Below are 22,001 nucleotides of genomic sequence, written 5' to 3'. Positions count from 1 at the left end.
AGTTGGACAAATTTTTAAATCCACCACCCTCACCTCCTTCTAGTCCACACATTTTAGGTTGCAATTTGGTTACTGAATACGACCACCTCAACCAAGGGTCTAGTACCTCTTTGATACTTCCTGTGTGAAGGTTGTAAGGGGCACAAGTTATGTGGGGTGCATAAACCTACATTAAATGTTTGCATTAGCACTGTCTCTTCTGGGCAAAGCTCTGATTCTAAGAAGTAAATTAATTAGAAGTCAGTATAGTAATTAAAATGATGAAGAGAATCAGCTATTATGGGTTGGGTGGGTGATGAAGAGTCAGGAAAAAATCCAGCAAATTGGAATGGAATGCTTTAGGCCTCAGGAGGCATGAATTAAGAAGAAAATAATACTTTGTTTCCTGTAGCTACCTCCACTTACTGTCTTGAGTGACTAGTCCATGGTCTATGGAAAGAGCTAGTTTGTAGTGAAGAGTAAAGACCATAATGAAATATTGTGGAAACCATGAGAGATTTGTTGTTTCAGGAAAGTAGATTTTGCTTAAAGTCAACATGTATTTTTCATTCACTAAATACTAAAATGCATCCTGTGGCAAATGCTGTGCTTACTGTGCTGGTATCCCAGTTAGACAAGGAAAGGGGGATAGACAGAAATCTTCTGAAGAAGGTAGTTTCTGTACTGAGACTGGTAAAGTCTAAGTAGGTTAAAGGAGGACATCCAAATTCCAAGGATGAGCTGCAGCAAAAGTGTTGAGGTTGCAGCTAACATACTTGACAAGCGTTTGCCTGGATTTATCTCCATATACAGTGAAACATAAAGATATGCCAACGTAGTCAGATGCTAGATTTATAAAGGAATGACTAAACTAAGTTCAGTTTGTGTGCGTAGAGTTGGAAAGGCATTAAGAGCCACCCTGAGGACGTAAGCTTGTCTTTGGATGGAACATAAAAACAAAATAAAGTATCGACTGAAAATATAGTGTAGACTCTTGAGGGCAGGGAATGAAAGCAACAATTGGAATGCTTTGAGAACAGAACAAAGAAGACAAGAGATAAAATTTCATCTTAAATTCAACCACATGCTGAATGTGCCAACTGAGACTACATCATGTGACATTAATGATTCCAGGGATGACATAATAGACACCATGATCCCTGGGCTGGTTTCTGAATTTATCTCCTTCCACCCAATCCTAACTTAACACTTTTAATACTTTCCAGGATGAACCAGAAGCCACTTAGTACTTTTCCCTCTCTCCATGTTATAGTCTTCCTCCAAATTCTTCCATTTTCTCTTCTTCCTTACAAGAATTTTTTTAAATTAACTACCATATTGTTCCATTAAATGATCATATCAATCAAGTATCTCTTTTTATCTTTAAATTGTAGCTTAATCTCCCATTTATCTCATAACACTATTTAAAAAAATAAGATAATTAGAGGCAGACATCTATGTATATTGTTCAAATAATAAAATTGCAGATATTTGTTCAACATCAATTTTAATCTTTTTTATCCTTAATAATCTGATAGTCCTTTGGTAGATCAGTTCTGACTAGGATGACGTTCATAAACTGAATATGTCTGATGAGTTGGCCTTGAAAGAGAGTTAGCTGATGTATCAGCAATCAATGGCACTGGAAACCGTGGGTTGCTCCCTGGATGAAGTTTAGAAAAACGACCTTCATTGGCAGATATGTTGTAATATCTATTTGGAAAAATAGAAGGTTCCATCATCTGTCCAAAATAATTCCTTTGTATGGGATAAAAGATGCTGTACTGAGAAGTAGTAGTTGTAGTTATAATGAAGTTCACAACACGGCTATTTGCTTCAATGTAGCTGCTTTGAGAGTGCCCGTGGACAGTGGTCAACTGATTTAAAATAGCACGTTGATTCACTGCAATTTGTTCTGGTGGTCTAACTGACATTGATGATGGAGGAGAAAAATCACCTCTGATCGGGGTAGTTGTGTCACCAATTATGTGGCTGGTAGAGGGCTTTCTTATTAGAGGCATGTTTAAATTTACAGAAGGTAAAAATTTACTGTCTCCAGTAGTGTCACCCACAAAATCAGAACTATGTTTATCCACATTACCCACTGCTTTATAGTGTTTCTTGTTGAAATCTTCAGCCAATGAAGATATCAGAGAGGCATTTTTAATCACAACTCTTCTTTTTATTCTCACTAAAACCTGGGGACAGCCTCGTTTAACATTTGGATTATGATAGAACTGCAGCTACAACCAAAGTAGAAAGATTTCAGTAATAATTTATACCAAAATACATCAGTAAAATAAGCCTAACCTATAAAACCTCAGATTTCACATTTAATATGCAAAGATAATATCATCAAAATATGAACATTGCTGACAATATTTTGAAGTTCCTTATTTGGAAAATACACATTTAAATAGTAGAGTCATCAAATTTAAGAAACAAGCTTTTGCTTAATGGTGAATGCCACTTTTGAAAAGCATCTTTAATACCTTTATTTAGATTTCTGATAAAATTCATAGTTGCAAGCAAAGTTTCTTATAATGTGAATGCTTAAGTCACTGTCCTCATTTTTTAGAATAAATAAAGAATTTTAGCCTTAGTAGTTTTATACAATTTTCAAAATCTAGCTTTACATTTATATTACCATAGATTGATGTATAAAATAAAATTTTATATATAAGTTACGAAGTGGTAACTAAAGTTTCTGAATACCTTGCTTAAAACAGAGACTTCTTTTTCTTCTGCCAGAAAGTCTGCTAGAAATACCGATCTTTGTAAATTCTGCCGCAATTTACTAAACCCATAAAGGTTAAGCTGTCTAAGTAAACTTTTCATTCTTCCAGTTTCAAATGTTCTGAAAGGGGCCTTTATTTCCAAAACTTCCTTCTTAAAGACATCTTCATCAATCACTATGGAAGTTCCATTATCATCCCTCCAGATGGGTTTATATTGGTCACTCCCAGCCATTTTCCAGAGTTTTCTTGGAAATGTCAGAGAAAGAAAATCATTATCTTCATCTGGTTCAGAGACACAATGTATGTAACATGGCCTTTAAATCAAGGATTCTTCAGACAAAGTCTAAAAAGCATTTTTTTCAATCATAGACCTCAAGTCCAAATCCCCAGAGAATGTTTGATAACACAATAAAGATCTACCGGAGTTTCCTTGACCAGTTGGTCCATCTTTATGAGACACCTCTTGAATTTCTGAAGAAACATGTGCCATTTCATATAACTTTTTCTACAGGTACTTTTCTAATCTGAATGATTTTGAGCACTGCAGCTTCAAATACTGCTTTGGCAGTCCTACACAGATAAACTGTTAGGCCATCAGAGTGGTTCTCAACCTGAGTAGCTGTGACATCACAAAACAACTGGTCTCCTAGCAACTCAAGTGTAACATTCAGCCAGTGTTTACTTCTCACTCATCCAGTTAAAATGAAACATATAAGACGCTTATTTTTATAGAGTAATCTGCAAATATTATCTCAAAAAAATCTTTTTATAAAATTTAATTTTGGGGTTTATTAAATAAAACCAATCTCCTTCCTTTTGTACCTAAATTTATAACAGATTAGTGAACAGAGTATAAATAATGCAGAAAATATATAAAATAATTTTAAAGTTTAGGAATTTTAACTGAAATTTGCCTAAAACATGTACAGAAAATGTATAACGATTTCAATATCATTTGTAATTAAAGTGAAACATAATTTGATTTGGTATTGGAAGCAGGTATTTATCTGTGTACTTTAGAATATGTACCTCTATATTCAAAACATCAGAAGAATAAATATGTGTTTATATGGTATGTATATAAAAATGGTTAATATTTATGAAATAAAATATTAAAATAATCAATCTAATTTAAGAAATCCCAAAGGGGGAACTTTTGTTTTAAATTGTAATTCAATGGTTTAATTGAAGCAAAAGTAATTTAATATTCTACAATATTATTTCAAAGAGAGAATCTTATTGTAAATTTACAAATGTTTATTTTTGCCATTCTGTCACTCTGAGGTTTATCAGTCCCTAGAAGTAATAAATTTTCTTGTCTTCTTTATAATCCATACTCTTGTGGCTTCTGTTAATTGTTCCAAAATGATGTTGATAAATAAACTTATGCACAAGATCCTGGGTTCAATAAGCATTGCCTCCATTAAAGGGCAAACAAACAAACAATCAAAAAACAAAGATATAATCCTATGTGTCGTTTGGGGTGTAAAAGACCAGGTAATTCATTTTAGGAAGCAATATGTTTCTCAGTCCTGAAACGGTTGGCATTTTTATTATTTTACGGCATTTTAAGGCAAGTGTCTTTTGCACTAATTGTAAATAATAGCTATGTTCTGTATCAAAAAACTGTAGTAAATCCAGTTCTACCAAAAGTTATATTCTTTATTTAGAAATAAATTCCATTAAACATAAGCCCAGTTCAAAATGAGAGATAAAATATTTAAATAAATAAATGTACCCTAAAGCTACAATGTAAATTTTTCATTCAGTGTCTGTAAATCCCATTCTATATAAATATTAGCAACCTGAATACATGGCATATAATAAGTATTATAAACTATAGTTAAGTTGGATTTTGACCAGATCCATAAATATTATTTAATATACACGAATTTACATATGTGATACTATCCTTTTAAAAAAAAAGAATTCAAATATAACAATCACAAAATATATAGGAAAATTATTGACAGATCTGATCTTTAAATTTTTATAAAAATATTATTTAATTCGATTTAGATAGAATGTAACAAAGCATAATAAAACCATATATGAAATACCCATGACTTAAATCAAATTCAATGTTACCATACAGGAAACTTTTCCTCTGGTCCAGTAATAAGAAAAAGTAGCTCATTTTCACAAGTCCTAAATTACACTACTAGAAGTCCTCGGAAGACTTACTAGTCAAGAAAAAATATAAAATTAACTCAACTTGTAATAAAAGAGTGAAGTTTTTACAGATGACATAATTATGCATACATAGAAAACTCCGTAGACTCCTCCAGTGACTGTTAGAAATAATGAACAAACTTAGTAAACTTGCAGAATACAAAATCAATATACAAATATTCGTTGCATATTTGTATAGTAACAAAACATTATCAGAAATAGAAATTAGGAAAACTATTGTATGTAAATTAATACCAAAAAGAATAAAATAGGAATAAATTTGATAAGTGAAATAAAAGTTCTAAACAAAGATCTATATATTACAGGTGCAAGAAATATAAGTAAACAAAATAAATAGAAAGATATTGTGTGCTCATGGATTGTATACAATGTGAGGAAATATTCTAATCAATCTTTTACATGTTCAATCTCCCCATCAGTAATTATTGAGGAGAATGTCATTTCTTAATTTTATACTCTTGCTTCCTTTTTCATGGGTTAATTGATCATAGGTGTGAGGGATTATATCTGGTTGCTCGATTCTCTTCTATTGATTGGTGTCTGTTTTTGAGCCAGTATCACTTTGTTTTAATTACTAAAGTTTTGTAGGACTGTTTAACATCAGAGAATTTTACACCATTAGATTTAATAAACTTTTTCAGGATTATTTTGGCAACTCAAGATCTTTGTGGTTACATATAAATTTTAAAATTATTTGTTCAATTTATTGGAAAAATCTCATTGGTATTTTCACATGAATCACACAAAATGTAGATTCCTTTGGGTAGCATGGTTGTTTCAAACACATTGTTTCACATCATTAACATAAGAGATCATTTCATTTCTTTGAATCTGTTTTAATTTCCTTTATCAATGTTTTCTGTTTTTTAACGTATAGGTTTTCACCATATTTGTTAACTTCATTTATATGTGTTCTTTACATATATATATTATTATATACATAATATTTGTAACCTCATTTCCTACACAAACACAGCAGGCAGAAGGTAGTGGCAAGACAGATTCAAAATCCTGAATGAAAGAAAGCTGTAATCTAAGATACTTTATCAAGCAAGGCTATCTTTTAGAAGAAGGAGAGATAAATAACTTCCACACAAGCAAATACTTAAAGAATTTAGCAAGAGAAAAAGAAATAAGAAAGATCTACTATAAATAAAAAAGAAGCAGTATGCTATAGAAAAGAGGAAGTCATAATTATATAGGCAATATCTATAATGACTTACAACAGAATAAATATGATGTTGTAAAAGAAGAGATCAAAATTTTTAAGGGTCACAGAATGAAACAGGAAAATAAAGAGTGTTTTCTTCTTGTTTCTGTTTTCTGTTGTATGGGTTTGAATTTGTATTCTTATCAGTTAAATTAAACAAATATATTACAAGTCAATATGCATACAAAACAAGGTAACTATAAGTCAAAAGCATACAATGAAGTCACAAAGCCAAAAAGAACCCAAGATTATAAAAGAAAACTTATCAAGCCACAAAAACAAAAACAAATGAACAAAAAGAAAATACCAAATCAACTAGAGAATGAAGTTCAGTATGGAAATAAACATGTCTATCAATAATTATCACAAATGTTAATGGACTTAGTGCTTCAATCAAAAGATATTTATTGTCAGATGGGATAATATAACAAGACCCTACATTATGAAGCATAGAGGAGACCCACTATAGTAAGAGGAACACACATCAATTGAAAGTCAGAAGGTAGAAAAATATATTCCATGCAAATGCACATGACAAGAAACAGGACAAGCAGTACTGACTTCACACAATGAGACTTTACAAAAAAGGCCATAGAGAAAGATAAAAAAGGACATGATATAATGATTAAAGGAGCAAATCAAAATGGGGATATTATACTCATTAAGATATATGCACTCTGTATAGGAGCACCTAAATACATAAAAGAAACACTAATATATAAAATAGAGAAATCTCTGGGAACAGAATCAATGTAGGAGTTTATAACTCCCCATTATCATCACTGGACTGGCCTTTCACACAGAAAATTAATAAGGGGACAAAGATACTAAAATATATAATAAAATATTTGGAGATGATTGATATTTTCAAAACAGTTCTTCTCCCCAAAACTGAATATACATTTTTTTCCTGTTCACAAGGAATATTTTCTATGAAAGATTACATACTCAGGCACTCAAGAAGCCTCAAAAAATTTAATTAGATAAAAATTAATTTAAGCATCTTTTCTGAGTATAATACCATGAAACTAGAAAACAATCACAGAAAAGCAGGGAGAAAAAATAACAGAATCCAGATGAAAAAACATGGTACTTAAACAAGGGGGTCAGGTGCTGAAGTAAAAGAAGAAATTAAAAAATATCTTGAGAGATATGACATACACTACACAAAGTCTATGGAATACCGTTAAAGCAGGCTTAAGAGTGAAGTTCATAGTGGCAAGGCCATCCTCAAATTAGAAGAACAATTTCAAATATATAATCAAACGTTCTATGTAAACAAATCAGGAAAAGAAGAACAAACAAAATCAAAAGTCAAAAGAAAGAAGGAAAAAGTAAAGATCAAGGAAGAAATAATTGAAATAGAGATTAAAAAATAGAAAAATCAATCAATCTTTTTTTGAAATAGTAAACAAAATTGACAAATCTCTGGACAGACTCACCAACAAGAAAAGAGAGAGAACACAAACAATATAATAAATGAAAAAGGAGAAACTATGATACTATAAAACTGCTAGATAGGAATATAGGTGATACACTATTGTATATACATCATAGGAATATTTTCTTGTATCAGTCTCCTAAGGCAAAAGAAATAAAAGCAAATATAAGCAAGTGGGACCTAAAGAATCTTGAAAAATTCTGCACAGATAAGGACACTATCAATGAAATGAAAACACTGCCTGTGTAATTGGAGAACATATTTGCAAACAATGCAAGTGACCATGGGTTAGTAGATGTAGGTTAATAGATGTAACATTGATTTATGTTACATAACTCAAGGTGAAAAACAAAAACCCAATCAAAAACAAGAGCAGAGTACCTGAGTTAATATTTTTCCAAAGAAAACATTCAGATGAGTAACAGGCAAGTGATAAAATTTCACAACATTACTAATTATTACATAATTGCAAATCAAACCACAATGAGGTATAACTTCACACTGGTCAAACGGCTATTATCAAAAAGTCTACAAATAGTAAGTGTTGGAGATGATGTGGAGGTAAGAAATCTCTTGTATACTCTTGGTAGTAATGTAAATTGGTACAACTTCTAAGGTAAACAGTATTCAGATTTGTTTAAAAACTAAGAAGTTAACTACCATATGACCCAGTAATACCTCTCCTAGGAAATATCTGGGAAAAAAACACCCTAAATTTAGAAAAACCAATTTTCAAAGCAGTACTGTTTATAATATGCAAGACAGGGAAGAAATCCAAGAGTCCACAGCAGACTATGGACTTAAGAAGAAATGATGTTTCTGTAAATATGCAATAAATATTTCTCAGCCATGAAAAACTATAACACATAGCTATTTCAGCATCATGAGAGGACTTAGTAAATGTTGTGCTTAGTGAAGTAACGTAGACGAAGACAAAAGTATATAATTTAATTTATACGTGGAGTCTAAAGTATAACAAATATCTGTGTACATCTTTGTATAGCTATCTATTGACAGATGACAGAAAAATAGAAGTATAGATACATACGTACATGATAGATAGATGATAGATAGATAGATAGATAGATAGATAGATAGATAGATAGATAGATAGATAGAGACATGATCGAGTGGTAAAGAGATTAGATAGACAAGACTTAAGCAGACTCAAAGATATGGGAAAAATTTTATGTTTACCAAAGTGGAAGGGAAAGATAATTCAATGGTAGGACATTGACAGATACAAAGAAGTATACATTAATAGAGAAGCAAGAAGGATAATCTGTATAGAATATGGAATTATATACAATAGCTTAAAATAATTGTAAGTTACAATTACTGTAATAATTCATAGTGCAATATAATCTACAAAGTGGTTGGGATCACCACACTGTACATCTGAAACTACACAATATTTTACATCTACTGTAATTCAAATAAAAATAAAACATATCCTGTATAATTTAGTCCTTTTTCCGCTGATAGCATCTTCCTTTAATATTGTTTTATTTTACACTTTAATTTTTATGACTACTGTTTCAAATTATTTCTTTTACTCTTGTGAACATGCTACCAGTTTGAAGTATCTATATTTATTGCCCCTGATTACCTCTTTTTCACTCTTTAATCCATATAGTATAGTAGCATTTAAGAACATACCCAAAGAAAGTGTTGAAAGTTTCTCGTGGTCTCTCCTTAGCATTTGGTCAATGTTTTGCATATTTTTGCCATTTTATATTTCTTAGAAGACTTCTATTCTACACCTCTTATAAGGTGTCTCGGTTTTGCTTTTTCATCTCATTCAGGTTTGTTAGTTAAAGTCTTTACTTTCATTTTATATGTAAGTGATAACAGTGTAAGTATTATTGGGTGAGTGATTTCTTATTCCAGTAGTTTGAAAATACAATCTTATTTACGCTTGGCGTATGTATTTTGCTCAGAAATCTGCTGATAGCCTAATGGGGGTTCCTTAGTAGATTATCATAACTTTTTTTGGCTGCCTTTAAAATTTCACTCTGACATTATCTTGTCAATTTGCATATGACGTATCTTGAAGGAGGTCCCTTTGTCTTAAAGTTATTGGTGTTTTGTTGGTTCATGGACTTGTATATCAGTTCCTTGCACAGGTTCGGGAAGTTATCAATTTTACTTCTTTTAATAAACCATCAGCTGCCTTCTAGCTTTCTACCCCCTCCAGGATTCCACACTAATGTGCACTTCCTGAGGAAGACAATGGCTACTGTAGAATTTCCCCACTTTTAAATATCTTGAATCTCTGCCCTCTCCTATCATTTCTAGTTTTTCATTGGTGAGTTTGCTAATCTCTCTTCCACAAAGACATTCTACCTCGAATGCTTTCTGTTGCATCCTTCATCTCATTTATTAAGTTCTCCAGGTCCTCCAATAATGTTTGATTATTTTATATTTTCAGTCTCTTTGGTAATGTATTTCTTTTCATCATTTCATTTATTCCTGAGCTCACTAAACTGCTTTCTCAGTTTTGTTTGTTGTATTGAGATTCTGTATGACAGCTATTTGGATTCTCTATTGATTATATGGCAATAGACAATTACTTTAACTTTGTTTCCTGCAGGGTTGACATTGTGTGTGTGTGTGTGTGTGCAGGTGTGTGTGCTTGTGCTTCTGTGTCTGTGTCTGTGACGGTGTCTGTGTGTGTCTATCTGTGTTAGCGTGCCCTATAAAGTTACTGTGATTGGTCTTGATCTTGATAGATTAATGCTCTGATGACACTAAATAACAGATTGGGAGTTGGAGTCCTTGTTTTTGTTCTCTGGTAGCTTGCAATATTGTACAATTATTGGTTTTACTAACCTGAGCTACCTCTGATAACATTTTAAAATAGCACTTTCCTGACGCTACTGTGTGGATAAAAGATGTGCTTTCATTGTCACTTCTTAGAATTCTCTGATAGTTAATGCCACTCTTGTCACTGGGAAGGAGAACCCTTCCTTTTATCTGATATCCCTTGAGAATCAGTGTACACATTGAGGAAAGGTGTAAAGAAAGGTGGATATTTGGAATCAGGCAAGTGCCTTTGCCATGTCCAGTGTTGCAAGGTAACTTGTCTCCACCACTGTGAATGGAGAGTAGGGACAGTTTCATGAATCTCTCAGTGTCCGAAGGATGGAAATTCTGTCTCCATTGTGGCTCCCTCCTAATTAACTGTGACCATGAGTACTGGTGCATTTGGAGGCCGAATCTGCGTGATCCACTGAGATCCTGTTTCTACTGGGTTCTTTGAATTTATGGACTCAGATATCCTATTCAGGGGGCCTTGGTTGCAGACACCAACTCTGGTCTTCCCTCAGTTCAGCCTCCTTTGTGTGTTTTAGTCCACCGAACTTCACCTGTTCACATGTGTTTTGGAGTATTGTTTTGTGTTGAAGTTATTTTTGTTCAGATGTGAACGTTTTACTGACTGTAGATGTAAGGGGAGAGTCAAAAATAGTTTCAACTAGTGTCACATTTGAAATTATATAGTTTTACAACTAAAAGCTTAAATTCTAATTAGGAAATTATAAGAACACTAAAGAAAGTGAACAAATCACTTCCCTTAATATCATAGTACTACAAAATATTTTGAATTTCCTGGGTTCTTTCTTCAATGTTTTACCCACCTACATGCACATTTTACTAAAATATATCCCTATAATCTCTTTAAAATCAATTAAATTATTAAAATAATTCTCTGTGCTGTAAATATAGTACTTTTGGTTCTCTAATTTATTAATTGTAGCTTCAACATTTCTGTCTTCTCCATCCTTCTACCCTTTCCCCACAGGAAACCACTACTTGGTACACTACACATATATATGTGATTCTTTTTTTGTTTTCTTATGATTGTTTCACTTATATCTTTATTTTCCTAATTTAAGTTACAATGTAGAGTGTTTTTCCCTGTATGACTTATTTTCCTATGTGCAACACCCTCTGGGTCCAGTCACATTGTTCCAAATGGCAGAATTTTACTTTTTCTTATACAATGATGAAGTATTTATTATGTTATCTATATCTCACAACTATTTCAGCCAATCATCTGTTGATGGGCAGTTGAGTTGTGCTTCTACCCCTGACTACTATAAATGATGATGTTAAGAACACTGGGGGTAATATATCCTTTAAGTTAATGTTTACATTTTTTTCAGATTTATACCAAAAACTGGAATTGCTGCAAAATATAATGCTTCTATTTCTAGTTTTCTGTGCACCGTCCTCACTTTTACACTAGTGGATGCATCAATTTATATTTCCACCATCATTGTTCCTGGGTTCCCTCTTATAGACATTCTTATTAATATTTGTCATTTGTAGATATTTTGTTAATAGCCATTTTGGTTGCTGTAAGATTATTTCATTCTGGTTTTGATTTATGGTTTCCTAATGAATAGCAAAGTTATGTTTCTTTATATCAGTCTAAAAATCATCCACATGTCTATTTTTGAAAAGTTTCCATGAAGATTCTTCAACTGTTTTTAATTTGAGGTCTTTAATTTTTAAATATTGAGTCTAATATGCTATATATATATTATGGATTTTAACATCTTATTGTTCTCATTGTCTGAAATTTTTCCTTCTATTCTGTCTGTTATCATATGACTTGTTGATGTTTTCCTTTGCTCTGCAAAAGTTTTTGCATTTCACACTTATAAAAGAAATAGAATCCCTTTATCGCAGAATACATCTATTTTTTCCTCAGTAAACTAAAAACTGTAATTGTTAGTTTTCCTTTTTTTTTAATTTGGAGACAGATCAAAAATAAAGATTGCTATGATTTATCTCAAAGTCAGTTCTGTTCCTGTTCTTGGTCAAATATTTTATAGTTTCATGCTTTACATTTAGGTAATTAATCCATTTTTATCTCATTTTTTGTACTATGGAAGGAAGTACTTTTTCATCTTCCTTTTACATGTACAGTCCTGTTTTCTCAGAACTACTTTTTGAAGAGACTGCCTTTTTTCCATTTTATACTCTTGTCTCCTTCATTATAGACTAACTGATCATAGTGTGTGGGTTTATTTTCAGACTCTTTATTTTGTTCCATTGATCTCTGTGTTTCTATAAGTGCCATATTTTGATGAATTGATTACTGTAACTTTGTAGTATTTTCTAAACTCAGGGAGGGTAATACCTACAGCTTCATTCATTTTTCAAAATAATTTTAGAAAATTTGGGACTTTCAGATATATGTTCAAATTTTATTATTTTTCTCCTTGCTTTGTGAAGAAACTTATGGATTCTGTGAAAATAGAAATTTATAAAAAGAAAAAACCTGAGAAAAATACTAAAGTGTGGAGGGTAAAACAAACATTATTAACAACAACTGGATTGTTGTAGAAATCAAATAAAAAATATATAAAGATAAATGACAGGAAAAACAAAATCCATGGGGTATAACAAAAACAGTATTAATAGGGATGTTTATAGCAAAATAATCCCACATATATAAATAAGAAACATCTCTCTCTTATAACATATTCTTACCACCAAAAGACATATCAATATAATAAAAAAAAACTTGTTAGTAGAAGGAAAGTCAGCTGAAAGGACAGAATATAATTAAATAAAATAATGATTAAAAATATAAACATTTAATCAATCTAAATAATGGCTTTTGAAACATAAATAATGTTGATAAACTTTAACCAGACACATGAGCATAAAAGAGAGTTACAGATTAATAAGCTCAGAAATTAATGAGAAATTACAACTTATATCAAAGAAATAGAAAACATCATATGATGATACAACATATTATATGCCAATAAAATGGAAACCCTAGAATAAACGGACCATTTCTTAGAAAGACTTAATCTCCAGAATGGAATGAGAAAGAAAACATGAACAGTTTATCACTAATGAAATTCAATAAGTATTTAAAAAAATCTCTGTAGAAACAAAATTCCAGGCCTAGACAGCTTCACAGATGATTTCTGACAAACATTTAGAGAAGAGCTATTACCTATACTTCTCAGCGTATTCCAAAAATTTCGAGAGGATGGGAGGCTTTCTATCCCACATTTCTGTATCACACTTCTGCTAGAACTGGAACAAATATCTCCAAAAATTACAGGTTACATACTACTAGTAAGCATAGATGCAAAAACACCACTAAATTGTTAGCAAATCAAACAATACATTAAGAGGATTATGCATTATGATTAAGTCCATTTATTTCAGGGATGCAAAGTGATTCAATACCCACAAATTAATGAGTATGATACACCACACCAACAACCTGAAGAATAAAAATTATATGGTCACCTAAATAGAGTCATAAAATGTTTTGACAAATTCAGTATCTATTTATGAATATATTCCTCCTCAAAGTGGACATGAGGAAACACACCTCAACACAGTTAAGGTCATATATGACAAGAACTCCGCTAACATGACACTCACTGATTAAAAGCTGAAAGCATCTCCAATAAAAGCAGGAAGAAGACAAGAATGCACACTCTTACCACTTTAATTCAGTATAGTTGGAAATTCTAGCCATAGCTATCCAAAATAAAAGTAAATAAAATATAGCTAATTAGGAATAGGAGCAAAAGTGTCTGTTTGCAGATTACATACTTTAAACAGAAATCTTAAAGAAGATGCCACAAAACAACTAGGGCTTATCATTGCATTTGGTAAACTTTCCGTATGTAAATTTAACATACAGAAATCTTGCATTTCTACACACTAACAACAAGCTAACAGATAGAGAAAGTGAGGGAACTATCACATTTACAACTGCATTACAAAAAAAAAATCAAGAAATGTATCCAACCAAGGAGGTAAAAGACCTGTACTCAGAAATCTATAAAATATTTATAACAGAAATTGAAGATAATGCAAACAGATGAAAGAATATACTTTGTTCGTAGATGAGGAAATAATATTGTTTAAATGACAGAATAAGCCATGGAAATACACAAATTAAATTCAGTGCCTATCAAAATACCAAGGGCATTTTCAGAAACTTACAAAACATAATTCTAAAATTTACATGTAAACCCAAAAGAGATGAAATCACTTAAAAAAAAAGGAAAGAAAAGAAACAAACTAAAAAGAGAAACAACTTTAACAAAAACAAAGAAGATGTATCACTGTCCCTGATTTTAAACTATAATACAAAGCTGCAGTATTAAAACGAATATGGTAGTGGCACAGAACATACAGAATAATGGAACACAACAGAATGCCTGAAAATGAAATCAGACAATTATGGTCATTAAGCCCATTACAAAAAATGAATATACAGTGGGCTAAAGGTAACCACCGGGCACATGAAACTACTCAACATCACTAAACATCAGAAAAATGCAAGTCCAAAACACAGTGAGATTTTATGTTGCTCCTGGCAGAATGACTATTATCAAAAAGATAACAAACTTAACTGTTGGTTAGGATGTAAGAGAAACAACCCTGATACACTGCTGGTGTGAATGTAAATATGTGATGCCACTGTGGAAAACAAAATGGAGCTTTAAATAAAAAGTAATAATGAAATATAATCCAAAATATACATATCGGGATACTTATTCCAAGAAAATAATACACGAATTAGAAAAGATAAATTCAACCCTATATTCACTGCAGCATTATCCTCAATAGACAGGAAATAGAAGCAAATTAATTGCTCATCAATAGATGCTGGATAAAGAAGATGTGTGTTTATAGTATATATATCTACCCATCTTAAGTACAGATTAATTTATATATATATATACACACACACACAATTTTTATATATATATATATATATATATATATGCACACACACACATAAAAATACAATGGGTTATTACTCAGCTCTAAAAATAAGTTCTTGCCATTTGCAACAAATGGGTTGACCAAGAGGATAATATGCTAAGTGAATTAAGTCAGAAATTGAATGACAAATGGTGAATGATTTTACTCATATTTGGAATTTATAACAAATGAACGTAACAACACAGAAAAGGAATTATAGATATAGAAAGAAAGAGGTTGTTCACAAGAAGGAGGGAAATGGGGTGTGGAAAAGAAAATTTGAGGAAATTAAGAAAGAAAATATTCCAGTTGCAAATTAAATGAGTCAGGGACAAGAAATGTACTATATGGGAAATAGCCAATAACTATTGAATATTTTAAATAGCAACATAACATATCTAGATATATTCTGGTGATCTGTTTGAATTATATTAAAAACAGCAAAGAGTATGTTGTGTAAGAGAAACTAACACAGTGTTTTAGATTAAAATACACTTCAAAAACAAACAAACATACACATAGAAAAAAATTAGATTTGTATTTAACAGAGGCAGGGTTTGGGAAAGGAGGATTTGATTAATGTACTCAAAAGCTATAAACATCCAGCCGTAAAATAATCGTGTTCTAGGGATGCGCTGTAATAACATGAAAATTAAAATTAATACTGCTTTATGTTCTATATCAATGTTGTTAAGAGAGTAGACCATAATGTTTCTCATCACAACCAAAAGACACATTGTATTACTTTACAATTTTATCTATATGAGATAATGAATTCTCCCTAAAGTTGCTATGATATTTATTTCATGATACATGTAAATCAAATCACTATCCTGTGCACCTAAACTTACACAATGTTTTAAGCAATTTATATCTCAATAAAAGTGGAAGAAAAAAAGGAAAGTCAATTGTCACTTTTTCCCATGTCATTTCTCATGATTCTTTTTGCATCAAGTAAACTTTAGTAATGATATACTTATCCTAGGTAAAGATACTAATAAATAAGTGATTCTAATAAATTATACATAAGGATACCAATAAAATTAGTGTTTTGCCATGCCTTAAACTTTCTTCATGTTAACAGCCCACTGCTTCTGTAGGCAACAACATTTCATTTCGTGTATTCATCTGAGATTAGGGAATGGATACAAATTTAAAACTGACTGCTCTTACTGTGAGTGATAAAGTTCACTGTCTCAGACCGAAAGTCTCATTTCCACAAGAGCATCTGTAAGAAATGAACATGCTAGGTTGCTAAAAATCTCAGAATGTTAAAATCTCAGAACTCCTACAATTCTTAACTGTTTTTCAATGGGAATGCAATACTGACAAAAACTTGATTTTGGATAACAATGTGCTGTTTTCTCATGGTTGCATTATGGGATGTGAGGATAATAACTGAGATCCACAACATACATTTTCGCTCAAGTGCTGGGCAAATAAGTGTAAAGGTTCTGCATTTTCAGTACTGAGGGCTGCTTTCAAAATGATGACTACACTCACTCTAATCCAGGTAGTCCAAGGAAAGAAAGGTTATTGCAATTTGTAGCTTAAAGGGAATAAATCAGCGGTTCAGTCTCTATAAATTATTCAAGGGGTGTTCAAAGACAAAATAAGTTGTGTCAACAATGAGAATTAAAAAAAAATTGATATAAGCTTAAATTAAAAGGGGACACATTCCTGTGCTGGGCTCTGGGGACTGGAGTTTGTATATGCCTCTGTCCAATTCAAGGGTTCAGTGGCTTGGCCCTAGCATTAGCTTGGGATTCAATAAACATGTAACAAATAGTATACTGGGAGAAACATAATCTACCTCTCTCTGATCAGGAGAAAACCTGGTGGATCAATGAAATTCTTAATTCACAGAGATTCTGCCAGATGCAGAGGAATAATTCACTGATGACTCAACTAAGACAAACTTAGTTGCTTAACAATCCATCATCACACACACACACAGTGGTACAAATATTTGTAGTATTTAGTATGAAGAATTCAGTGGGCAGAGATCAGAGTATAGTTTTCAAACACCAGTCAACTTTTGTACTTTTGCCAATAGTCTAGATTTTCCCAGGTAGAAAACTACAGATGGACAAACAATATTCTTCTTTAGGATTTCTAATTTTGAATTTAAAGTGTAGCTTTTGACTTACCAGTATAGAAACTTGTCATGATGATAACATTAAGACCCACTGTGTGATAATAGAGCTGGAAACTACCTGCTGAACCAGCCCATCTGAACCCCAGACTGCTAATGTAAGCAACAAAATAATCACCATCATAGTTCAGCTGACAAACTTAAAAGCTTGATGTTTCATTTCAGGAGAAACCACTGCTGTCCAGACACAGATCTCCTGCTGCAAATGGGCTCTTTTCTTCTCTTGGTAGATGTCATATTGGTGAGATGTTGCTAGAGCTTACCCTGGCTCATTTGCCCATTCTCCAGATTATCAAAGGCTTATTCACAAATGGTGACACATTTTCAGGACTCAATGTTGCCATTCCAGTCTTATCAGCTGACACTTTCTGCATGATTGTGAGCAGAAGCCTTAGGCTCCCTGACCTTGCCAACAATTTTCCAGCATTTCAGGGTATTTCACATTCTGAAAATGCTTCACCTTTTATTTTAAATTAATGGGAAATAATCAAAGTCTTCCATGAATATTTTATATTTCCTAAAATCTGTATACATTTGGTATTCTTGCAGTTGGACAAATTTTTAATTCTACCACCCTCACCTTGTTCTAGTCCACACATTTTAGATTGCAATTTGGTTACTGAATGCGACCACCCCAACCAAGGGTCTAGTATCACTTAGGTACTTCCTGTGTGAATGTTAGAAAGGACACAATTTATGTGGGGTGTATATTCCTGCATTAAATGTTTGCAATGACACGGTCTCTTCTGGACAATGCTCTGATTCTAAGAAGTAAATTAATTAGAAGGCAGTATATTTATTGGTAAGGGGAAGAGAATCAGCGCTTTTGTGTGGGTGGGTGATGAAGAGACAGGAAAAAAATCCAGCAAATGAGAATGGAATGCTTTAGGCCTCTGGAGGCATGAATTAAAAGGAAAATAATACTTTACCTCTTGTACCTACCTCAACTTACTGTCTTGAATGAATAGTCCTTGTGCTATGAAAACAGCTAGTTTTTGGTGAAGTGTATAGACCATAACGAAATAGTTTGAAAACTATGAGAGTTTTGTTGTTTCAGGAAAGTAGATTTTGCTTAAATTCAACATGTATTTTTCATTCACTAAATACTAAAACTCATCCTGTGGCATGTGCTTTGCTTACTGTGTTATTATCCAAGTTAGACAAGGAAAGGGGGATAGACAGAAAACATCTGGAGGAGGTGGTTTTTGTGCTGGGACTGGGAAAATCTTAGTAGGTAAAAGGAGTACATCCTAACTCCAAGGATTAGCTGGAGCAAAAGTTGTGAGTTTGGAGCTAACTCTCTTGACAAGTATTTCAATCGATGTATCTCCAGAAATAGTGAAACATAAAGAAATGCTATGGTAGTCAGATGCCAGATCTATAAAGGAATGACTAAATTATGTTTAGTTTGTGTGCTTAGAGTTGGAAAGGCATTAAGTGCCACCCTGAGGATGTAAGTTGCCTTTGGCTGGAACATAAAAGCAACATAAATTATTGACTATAAAATAGAGCATAGATTCTTCAGGGCAGGAAAAAAAGCATCAATTGGAATGCTTTGAGAACAGCACAGAGAAGACCATAGATAAAATTACTTCTTAAATTCTACCACATTCTGATTGTGCCATCCGAGACTACATCATGTGACCTTTATGATTCCAAGAATCACATAAAAGAGACCATGATCCCTGGGCCGGTTCCTGCATTTATCATCCGTTCCAAACTACCCTGACTTAACACTTTTATTACTTTCCAGGATGAACCAGAAATCACTTAGTACTTTTACCTCTCTCCATTTTATATTCTTTTTCCAAATTCTTCCATTTTCTATTCTTCCTTCCAAGAAATTATTTAAAATTATACCCATATTGTTCCATCAAATGATCATATCAATCAAATATCTCTTTTTTTCTTTAAATGTTATCTTAGTCTCCAGTATAACTCTTTACTCTATTTCAAAAAAAGTAAGGAAAATACAGGTACACATCTATGTTTGTTGTTCAAATAAGAAAATTGCAGATATTTGTCGACATATGCCAAATCAATATTAATCTTTGTTATCCTGCATAATCTGGTAGTCCTCTGTTAGATCAGTTGTAATTAGCATGACATTCATAAACTGAGGTTGGCTGATAAGTTGGCCTTGAAAGAGAGGTAGCTGATGGATCAGCTATCACTGGCACTGGAAACCGTGGGGTACTCCCAGTTGAAGTTTAGGAAAAGACCTTCATTGGCAGATATGTTGTGATATCTTTTTGGAAAAGTAGAAGGCTCCACCATTAGTCCAAAATAATTGCTCTGTATGGGAGACAAGATGCTTTACTGAGAACTAGAAGTTGTAGTTGTAATGAAGTTCACACCACAGCCATTTGCTTCATTGTAGCTGCTTTGAGAGTGCCCGTGGACAGTGGTCAACTGATTTAAAATAGCACGTTGATCCACTGCAATATTGTTCTGGTGGTCTAAATGACATTGATGATGGAGGAGAAAAATCACCTCTGATCAGGTTAGTTGTATCACCAAGTACGTGGCTAGTAGACGGCTTTCTTATTAGAGGCATGTTTAAATTTGCAGAAAGTAAAAATGAACTTTCTACACTAGTGTCAGCCACAAAACCAGAATTATGGTTATGCACATTACCCTCTGCTTTAAAGTGCTTCTTTTTGAAATCTTAAGCCAATGAAAATACCAGAGAGCCATTTTTATTCACAACTCTTCTTTTTATTCTCACTAAAACCTGGGGACAACCTCGTTTAAGATTTCGATTATGGCAGAACTGTAGCTAAAACCAAAGGAGAAAAATTTTAGTAATATTTTAAAACAAAACACAAGACTATATTAAGCCTAACCTATAAAACCTCAGATTTCACGTTTACTATGCAATGATATTATCATAAAAATGTGTACAATGCTGACTATATTTTGAAATTCCATATTTGGAATATACACATTTAAATAGAATAGTCATCAAATTTAAGAAGTTAGCATTTGCAGCAACGGTGAAAGCAACTTTTTAAAAAAAAGCTTTAATACCTTCATTTAGATTTCTTTTAAGATTCATAGTTGCTAGGAACGTTTTGCATAATCTTGAATAGTTAAGGCACTGTCTTAATTTTTAGAAAAAATAAAGAATTTCAGCCTTTGTAGTTTTATAGAATTTCAAAATCTTGCTTTACATTTATATTACCATATTTTGATATACAAAATAAAATTTTATATATACGTTACCAAATCATAACTACAATTACTGAATTCCTTGCTTAAAACAGAGACTTCTTTCTCTTCTGTCAGAAAGTCAGCTAGACAAGAAGATTTTTGCAAATTCTGCCGCAATTTACTAAACCCATAAATGTTAAGCTGTCTAAGTAAACTTTTCATACTTCCAGTTTCAAATAATCTGAAAGGGGCCTATCGTTCCAACACTTCCTTCTTAAAGACAGCTTCACCAATCACTATGGAAGATCCAGTATAACCCCACCAGATGGATTTAAATTGGTCACTCCCAGCCATTTTCCAGAGTTTTCCTGGAAATGTCAGAGAACGAAAATCATTATCTTCACCTGATTCTGAGACACAATGTATGTAACATGGTCTTTTTATCAAGGATTCTTCAGACAAAGTCTGAAAAGCATTTTCTTCAAACATAGACTTCAAGACAAGTCCCCAGAGATTGTTTGATCACACAATAGAGATCTACCAGAGTTTCCTGAACCAGTTGGTCCGTCTTTATGAGACACATCTTGAATTTCTGAAGAAACAGGTGTCATCTCAAATAACTTTTTCTACTGCTACTTTTCTAATCTGCATGTTTTTGAGCACTGCAGCTAAAAATGCTGTTCTGGCAGGCCTGCACAGATAAACTGCTAGGCCATCACAATGGTTCTCAACTTGAAAAGATGCGACATCACAAAACGACTGGTCTCCTAGCAACTCAAGTGTAACATTAAGCCAGTGTTTATTTCTCATTCATCCAGTTAAAATGAAACATATAGGATACTTATTTTTATAGTGTGATCTGCAAATATTATCCCCACAAAATCTTTTTAAATAATTTAATTTTTTGGGTCTATGAAATAAAACCAATCTCCATACTTTTGTACACAAATTTATACCAGATTTATGAACAGAGTATAAATAATGCACAAAATATATAAAATAATTTTAAAGTTATGGAATTTAAAGTGAAATTTGTGTTAAGCCTGTACAGAAAATTTATACCTATTACATTATAATTTGTAATTAAAGTGAAACAATTTTATTTGGAAATGGAAGTAGTTATTTATCTGCTTACTTTACAATAAGTAGCTCTATATTCAAAACATGAGCAGAATAATTATCAGTGTATTTGGTATGTTTATTAATAAATGGTAAATATTTATGAAATAAAAATAGATTAAAGTAATCAATCAAACTTTAGAAATCCCTAAGGGGGTAATTTTTGTTTTAAATTGTAATTCAGTGCTATAAGTAAAACAAATAACATATTTATTTTGTTTGTAATTCATGAATTATCACCTTTTGCCATTCTTT

At 32.2% G+C, this 22,001-nt stretch overlaps 1 protein-coding gene and 1 long non-coding RNA gene across 2 annotated transcripts; both read right to left on the bottom strand.

Moving 5' to 3' along the window:
- Positions 1-1,522: 1,522 nt before the first annotated feature.
- On the bottom strand, positions 1,523-3,126 carry LOC140692581 (heat shock transcription factor, Y-linked-like). Its single transcript, XM_072956987.1, has 2 exons — positions 2,695-3,126; positions 1,523-2,222 (listed from the first exon to the last, which is right to left on the bottom strand). The coding sequence occupies exons 1-2, from the start codon at positions 2,947-2,949 to the stop codon at positions 1,530-1,532; spliced, it is 948 nt and encodes a 315-aa protein (XP_072813088.1). The 5' UTR covers positions 2,950-3,126; the 3' UTR covers positions 1,523-1,529.
- A 17,044-nt stretch (positions 3,127-20,170) lies between these two features.
- LOC140692580 (uncharacterized) lies at positions 20,171-21,288 on the bottom strand. Its single transcript, XR_012068147.1, has 2 exons — positions 21,032-21,288; positions 20,171-20,253 (listed from the first exon to the last, which is right to left on the bottom strand). It is a non-coding gene; the product is annotated as an uncharacterized lncRNA (long non-coding RNA).
- Positions 21,289-22,001: the final 713 nt, after the last annotated feature.

Source organism: Vicugna pacos, unplaced genomic scaffold (genome assembly GCF_048564905.1).
Source record: "Vicugna pacos unplaced genomic scaffold, VicPac4 scaffold_13, whole genome shotgun sequence".
NCBI lineage: Eukaryota > Metazoa > Chordata > Mammalia > Artiodactyla > Camelidae > Vicugna > Vicugna pacos.
This window is presented reverse-complemented; position numbering and strand designations above follow the sequence as displayed.